Here is an 8,163-nt window from a genome sequence, read left to right on the forward strand (position 1 = left end):
TCACAGATTGGGGAGCTGGGGAACCAACACAATCACAGATCGTTCCAGTGTTTTTGACTCTGAGGAAGATAATGGTTTTCTCATTCAGCTTCAATTTTTGTTATCTATTTTGAACTACTAACACTGAAACGTCATTTTATTTTAGGTATAATTGACAGCACTGTCTTTGATCAGAGGCAAGTTGTAGCAGTAACTGGTGATGGTACCAATGATGGTCCAGCCCTGAAGAAGGCGGATGTTGGATTTGCCATGGTATGATTTTTTTTCCTTCAGTATTTTGAGTGCTATTTTGATTAAACAGTTTATCTAATCACTTTGAAGAAGATTGAGTAACCTGGCTTATTTCCTGAGCTAATATACAACTAAGTTAAGGGTGTTGACTTCCCTCACATTTAATACTGATAACTTTTTCTTGTTCCTTCCAATTTAACCATCTTTTTATTTGATTAAAAATGTCTTTGTGGCATTTGCCATTGAATACTGCAAATACTGCCATTACACTGCAAATCCCCAGTCATTTGTAAATCAAAACCATATTTAAAGCAAAGACTTGTTGCAAAATGTAGCACTAAAATTACTGATACTGAAGATTCCTGCAATGAGATCTGTTCAGCATATGGCGGAATGACTTTAGGTGGTAAATAGCATACTGTGTTGATGTTCAGTAAAGCTTATACACGAGATGAAATGAGCTTATTCATCTGTTTTCCATAAAATGATGCAGAAGAACAGGGAAATTAGGATGAAACAGAGTCCCAGTTGATGTTTAAAATTACTTTGGAGGCTGTACTATGATATCTCTAGTACAACTGAAATAACAGCATTTTGTGGCAGCCTAGGATCTGCATTTGTCTGAATGGCTCCTCCAACTACTCTGCTTTCTCAATTTAAATTCTCAAACACTCTGAAATGGGAGCTTAAACATAGCTCATGAAAATTAAATAGAATGTTTTAGCCTAAATTTACCTTGTGTTAAACACTTGTTACAGAGTCCTAAGCAGTCTATGCTTAGTAGTAATTGCTAAGGGAATTGCATTGTCATTTTGCTCTTCCTGGGATGACCTGAAGGAATTAGGAGACAAAACATCAAAAGATCAATTCTCTGTCAGATAATAGGCAATCTTTAAGAAGACAAAAATGTTAATACTTGAATCTCTCTCCCAGAGGCAGGGGTTGTTGTGTTTTAGTCTGATTATTTTTTTATTATTTTTTTATTATTTTTGAGATGTCTTTACTTTGTTGTGGCTTATGTATTTGTTCTTGCTGATGCAATTGTCAAAATGGTACTAAATATTTGATAAATTACAGCTATAAAGGTAGTCCCTGCAAAACCTTATTACTGTCAACCGTATAATGGAATCATAAAGTCACAGAACGGCTTGGGTTGGAAGGGACCTTAAAGACCACCTAATTCCATTCCCCAGCCCTCTGACATGGGCAGGGACACCTCCCACCAGACCAGGCTGCCCAAAGCTCCATCCAGCAATTCCAGGGGTGGGACATCCACAGCTTCTCTGGGCAACCTGTGCCAGGGCCTCACCACCCTCTGTGGTAAAAAAGTAGCCTCCTAACATCCAAATCAAATCTCCCCTTTCAGTTTAAAACCATTCCCCCTTGTCTTGTCATTATCTACCTGAGTAAAAAGTCACGTTCTAAGTGATTTTCAGCATTGAATTTGAGTAAATTCCTCATTCTGCTTTATAAATCTGGATTAAATTTATGAAAATAAACTAGCATATATTGATCTTCCATTATATACAGAGCCTTAGAATACTTGCTTTCCTGGAGTAGATTTAGCCTTTCAATTAAAAATTCTTTAAGTGCTAATACTAGACAGGCTCATACCTTAAATATTGTAGGATTCAGCTGTCTTCTAACTACTTCAAAGCACTTTAAGATGAACACTTCAAGCTGCTTCTTGCCACAAGATTCCTCTTCAGCCTTAAGCTGACAAAGTATAATCTGGTGCTAGTCAGTCATGTTACTCTTTTAAAGGCTCATCATTAAGCTTTTGAACTGGGGGGTGGTGTGGTGGTGGTGGGATGGGACGGATACCTGAAGACCACACTTTTACTACAATGTGCAGATGTGCTGAATTAGATATTATCTAGTGAGAAACAATCAAGAGAATGAAAAGCTTCCATGCCATTTTCAGAGTATTTTCAAAAACATACCTTACGAATGTATGCCTGAAATGTTCTCTACACTGTAACAATCTTGTTAAGATAAATGTGTTTTCTGCTATTTCTGCTCTTGTATACACCTGTTGTAGTTGGTGCTGTTGGGGATGCCATCTGTGTTCATCTCTTTTCTTTTTATAAGAAAAACAACAAAAAATGCCACCAAAAAAACCCTGTGCACCAACACATTATCTCTAACTGATTATCTAAATATCACTTAAAATATCTACTACATACTATTACATAGCTGTGCAGGTGACTTACTTAGCAAAATAATGATCATTAAATTTCTTGTTGAGTTACTGTCTATGGTATTTCAAAAAGCCATCCTTAAAGTAGGTGTTAAGTATAATACAAGACTTAAACTTTTTAAATAGTCTTAGAAAATTCCAGTTGCTCAAAACCTAACAACATCATTGCATTGCAATGTCACATGCAGTAATAACACATCTTGCTGTTCAATGTCAATATGTTTCTGCAAAAGGTTTTTGGTGATGTCTGTTGTTCCACCATGTAGATACACGTGTATTGCCCTACTGCTTGGAATCCATATAGTAAACTCGGGAGATGGACTAACCTGTAATGCTGCACCATCTGGTGGTCTTTAACTTGAACAGGGGGAACTTGCACAGTGTCTTTTTATTGTCAGCTTGAGATTTGTTTATTACTAACGTCTGTATACTTTAAATGACTTTATAATTTTTCATTCTGCAGTAGAACTTAGAAGCAAATCTTGCTTCAGTAGAGCTTTGGGTTGCTTACATTAACGTAATCCAAAAGACATGGTGCATCAAAGTGAATGCCAAAATGCTGACCAAAGATGTAATTGCTTCTACTATATACAACAGTGCATCCTGTTACATTTCATAATGTTTCTCTTTTTCTACCAGGGAATTGCTGGAACAGATGTAGCTAAAGAAGCTTCTGATATTATCCTTACGGATGACAACTTCACAAGTATTGTTAAAGCAGTTATGTGGGGACGAAACGTGTATGACAGCATTTCCAAATTTCTTCAGTTCCAGCTTACAGTCAATGTAGTAGCAGTAATTGTTGCTTTTACAGGAGCATGCATAACACAGGTATGTACTGGTGGTGGGTAGTTTCAACTAAAAACATTGCAAATGTCACAACTGACTCAAATGAATTCAAACTCAGTTAATAGTCCGAAGAATGTAATGCTCTTCAAAACATGGCAATGTCTTAAAACAAACACATTTAATAGCTGCAATTTGTTCACTTACACTGGAGGGTTTACATATCTATCTTTATAGGATTCTCCACTTAAAGCTGTGCAGATGCTGTGGGTAAATCTCATAATGGACACATTAGCTTCTCTTGCCCTGGCAACAGAGCCACCGACTGAAGCTCTTCTGTTGCGAAAGCCTTATGGTAGAAACAAACCTCTGATTTCCCGCACAATGATGAAGAATATCTTGGGTCACGCATTCTATCAACTCGTAGTGGTCTTTACACTCCTGTTTGCTGGTAAGGATACTTAGAACTTCTATTATAACTCTGTAAGTCTATAGAGATGAAGTCTTAAAACCTAGGTTTTTTATTCTACTGCATGTTCTGTCTGTGTGTGTGTGTAAAGTCACCAACTTAAGCTGCTGATAAATGTCTTTTATACACAGGTGAGAAAATTTTTGATATCGATAGTGGAAGAAATGCACCTCTGCATGCCCCTCCTTCAGAACATTATACTATTGTATTTAATACATTTGTGATGATGCAGCTGTTTAATGAAATTAATGCCCGAAAAATTCATGGCGAAAGAAATGTTTTTGAAGGGATCTTTAACAATGCTATCTTCTGTGCTATTGTTTTGGGGACGTTTGTTGTGCAGGTAAGTAACTTCTTGCTTACCTTGGAAATGCTAACCACCTAGGCATTTCATTTCTACAATGTGAAAAATCACCAGTCAAACACACTATAAAACATTTGGAAGTCCTGCTTGACAGGGTTTTCAGGTAAGACCTCTCTGAAACTGTCAAAACTGAAGCGTAGAATTACTCGTATTTAGTCTTTGCATTTTCTAGTCCTTCAATTTGATCTTGGTGTTCTAGTCTCTTAAAATGTAAAGAAGCTGTATCTTCCTAAATAGAAATCTGTTGTCTGTATGGATAATATTGCTTTAGGTCTTATTTACACTGACTAGTGACCTTTAGTTGGTGCATCTAGGCAGATTTGTAATAGCTGGTTAGTTAAATCTCTCTTTATTAACAAGTTGAATTATTATCTGAAATTAATCAGGTCAACACACTGAGAAACACAAAGTCAAAGTTTAATTTAAAGAAATAGTTTACACAAGATAGCTTCACCTTCTTATTAACGTTAACCTTTAATTCATTCATACCAATGTAGTGAAATAACCAACAAAACAATATTGCATTTTAATGATTAACAAAATATAATGTTGACTTATAGTTTATATATATAAACATACATTCTTAGCCTTTGAATTCCACAAAGTTGACCAAATATATAACAGTTCAAGCAGTGCAAGTGTATGCACCTCTACTTCATGTAAAATTCACTCACTTACTTTCCCAGTTTTAGACTGATTCAGGTGGCACTTCCCCAGAAGTTACTTTTTTTTTTTTAGGCTGGCAAATGCAGTAGACTATTATTTTCCAACAAATCCAAATATGTAAAAATTACTCCTGCCTACAACTGTGTTCCTTTCATAAACCTGATGGACAGATGCCTTCCTAAATAAGCAACTCTTGAGTTGTCTTAGTCTTTTATTCCATGTTAATAAAATAAATTATTCTTGGGCTTTCCAGTTGTCAGGAGTCTTACTTAGTGGTCAGTACTGTTTCCTTTTGATATTTGCCCTGCTACTTGAAAGTTTATTCTCCAGGGCAGAGTTCCTTGCATATTATTTCTATGAAGTGGGGATACCTTGCTCATTAGGGCCTGTGCAGATTGTTGTAATAAGTATGCCAGAAGGAGCTCATTGAACTCTTTTTTTTGAGGTCTTGACCACTCTTCCCCCAGGGATTTACAACATAAGTCATCATAATGTGACATCTAAACTCTGACATTTAACACTGAGATACATGGTAATAGTCTGAATGATTTCTGAAATGTTCACATCTTGCAGATCTAAGACTTGTGGTAACAGAAGTTCATTCAGATCAGTTCATTCAACTTTCAGATGGTTGTTCATATGATAAATAAGCACTGAAATTTGTAGCATCAAATATATGCTGTAAATGTCACATGAAGAGAGAGGACTGTAAGCACAAAGAAGTAACCAACAGGGTTTTCTTGAGTGTACCATTTGAAGAATAACTAAATAGTTCTTGAAAAACTGAAAAGCAAGAGCATGTTTGGAAACAGTTCCAACAGCTGAGACAGAAGAAATACATTAAGGGATGATAAATCCTATGTTCTTAAGCAACGTTTTCTGTAACAGTCTTTTATTATGGAATTTTCTAGTAACAGATCACTGATCTATGTTCCATAATACTGCTTTTAACAGATAATTATTGTGCAGTTTGGTGGAAAACCTTTTAGTTGCTCGGAACTCTCAATTGAACAGTGGCTGTGGTCTGTTTTCCTGGGCATGGGAACACTACTCTGGGGCCAGGTAAACTAGCTTCTAGCTTTTTTTTTCAAAATGTCAATTGTTTACTTGTGTGTGTGTTTGTATTTTCCATGTAAACCATTTTATCTTAAGTACTCATATTTCAATGGGACTATACGAATTTGTGGAGATTAACAGTAAATACTGCATAAAATAGTCTAGGTCAATAGCTAGCAAGTCTGTAGTTGGTTATTCCTTACTCTGACTAGGCTGAGTAGTTATAATGCCTAAATAGATGCTATGTCCAGTTTATGCTCAGTAACTTTTTACTAGGAGTACCTGTAGTAACTACTTAAACAAGAAATTGTCTCCAGCCAGATAAGTACTAGAAGAACTTCTGTAAGAATACAGATGCAATTAGCATGCTAATGTTTCAATATATTTAACTTGGTGTTGAATGGTTTTCTTGATGAATCAGGACTGTTATACTTGCTAGTATTTTGGTATTTTAGGACTTCCTGGAATAGCAAAAAACACAGCAAATCTCAAAACAGTTTTCTCTTTAATCTTCTCTAGTTGCACAATTATGAAGCATAACTAAGCTACTGCATTTTTTTTTTTTTGTATTTCAATACTATTGCATGCACAACAATAATTGTAAGCAGCAAGCTTATTCACACAAAACTTCAGAGCTACATAGTTTGTCATTATTTAATGGCATAGTTGTTTAAATTTTTCATACCATTTGAAGAGTTTTCTAGTACAGTTTTTTCCATTCCATTTTGTAAAGAACACTTCAATTTTTGTATGAAATTGGCAGGATTAATTTTAGTTGTGAATACATACAGAAATGCATATTTTAAAAGTAGCTATAAGACTTTAAAGAAGATTCTTGGAAAATGTATCATTTAAAAAAAATAAAATCAAATAGTCACTCTGAGGTTTACAGGTAGTCTAGAAGAGGGAATTGAGATGTCTTGAAATACCTTTGATCCAAATTGTCTTGCAGGGGCTGCAGTTCATGCTGCTGTAGCATTTCATTAAAGTGCAAGACTTGACTTTCTGAGAACAGTAGAAACTGAAGCATAAGCTGGGAGCATTCATAGTAGCTACGTCAGTATGAAGGGCAGTTTATTTTGCTTTTGGAGCAGTCTTTTTCTTCTGCAGCTGCTGAAATGGTCTTCTAGGTTTATAATGCTCAGGGAAAACAGGCTTGGAACTGATGTGGATCTACTAAATGGGATGTATCAAAAGATGACTCCCCTTAAATACATAGTTCAACAGAATAGCCCTGAAGGTGGGGATGAAAAGGAAAGCTGGAACATACATAGCTTTTACTTATCTTAAGCTAGATGAATTAGGTTAAATTACATAGCAATTTAATAAAAACAAATAGCAATTTAATCATTTGGTATAAGGGTTTTGAAACATCACTCAGCTTGCACCTGGTATTTTCCAGGTGTCAATGGAATGCGTGCCTGTTCTGTATTTCTGAATAAGCTGTGGCTACTTCTAAGTAAATGTAGTTCTTCTCATATGAGGCAACACGTCATGCTTATCAAAGTGAAGAAGAACTGAAAGCTCTATATACTAGTATAGTCTACAGAATTAATGCCTTTTCTTAGGTTTGGTACTGTTCCTTCATGGCATGGTCAAGTAATTATAAAGTGGAATCTCTGTCCCTACTAAGGATGAAGTTTTCTAGGTTTGTAGTCCAAGTTTAATTTCACACCTCAGTTGAGGTGCCATGGAAACACACAGCTTTGCAACTATTCAGCTGGAGTGATGGCTCTACGTTGATGCACTTAACCCATCTATATCTTTATCTTTTTTCCTTTTTCCAACTTTGTTAATTTTATGCAGGATTGCATGTTAAGGCTTATGTCTGTTAGTAAGTTTATTCTTTTTTCCCCCTTAAAATAATAATCCTGTTTCATAATTTCCATTCACTGTTAGTTGATTTCAACAATTCCAACCAGCCGCCTGAAATTCCTTAAGGAAGCTGGTCATGGAACACAAAAGGAAGAGATTCCTGAGGAAGAGCTAGCAGAAGATGTGGAGGAGATTGATCATGCTGAGAGAGAATTACGTCGTGGTCAGATCTTGTGGTTTAGGGGCCTAAACAGGATACAAACTCAGGTATGGTCTTGGAGAAGGTAGGACACAGTGGGTGTTATGAGGGAAATCACTCCTCTCCATCCCCAGTCCTTTGAGTGGCAGTTCTAAATGGTGTGGCTGAGACTCTCAAGAGGGGATATGGATGAATGTATAATCCCTCAGGGTTCTCTGTTTTCTTCAGCTCTAAATGCAACTCTTACCTGTGTATCTGCTGTATTAAAAAGAAAAGTGCCTTTTTTCTTTACTTTTTGTGTGTTATAGATGGGATGGTCCTTCTCTCTCTCTCTCTCTCTCTCTCTCTCTCTCTCTCTCTCTCTCTCTCTCTCTCTC

The 8,163-nt window shown here is 36.2% G+C and overlaps 1 protein-coding gene across 4 annotated transcripts in view; it reads left to right on the forward strand.

The window, feature by feature from the left end:
- The window catches only part of ATP2B1 (ATPase plasma membrane Ca2+ transporting 1), a 63,573-nt gene that overhangs the window by 49,587 nt on the left and 5,823 nt on the right, over positions 1-8,163 (forward strand). For all 4 annotated transcript variants that reach the window (XM_035337581.1, XM_035337600.1, XM_035337574.1 and 1 more), the window contains exons 15-20: positions 146-252; positions 3,071-3,262; positions 3,455-3,668; positions 3,818-4,029; positions 5,671-5,778; positions 7,672-7,854. In XM_035337581.1, the coding sequence (XP_035193472.1) occupies positions 146-252; positions 3,071-3,262; positions 3,455-3,668; positions 3,818-4,029; positions 5,671-5,778; positions 7,672-7,854 (1,016 nt within the window). The remainder of the gene's footprint in view (positions 1-145; positions 253-3,070; positions 3,263-3,454; positions 3,669-3,817; positions 4,030-5,670; positions 5,779-7,671; positions 7,855-8,163) is intronic.

Source organism: Oxyura jamaicensis, chromosome 1 (genome assembly GCF_011077185.1).
Source record: "Oxyura jamaicensis isolate SHBP4307 breed ruddy duck chromosome 1, BPBGC_Ojam_1.0, whole genome shotgun sequence".
NCBI lineage: Eukaryota > Metazoa > Chordata > Aves > Anseriformes > Anatidae > Oxyura > Oxyura jamaicensis.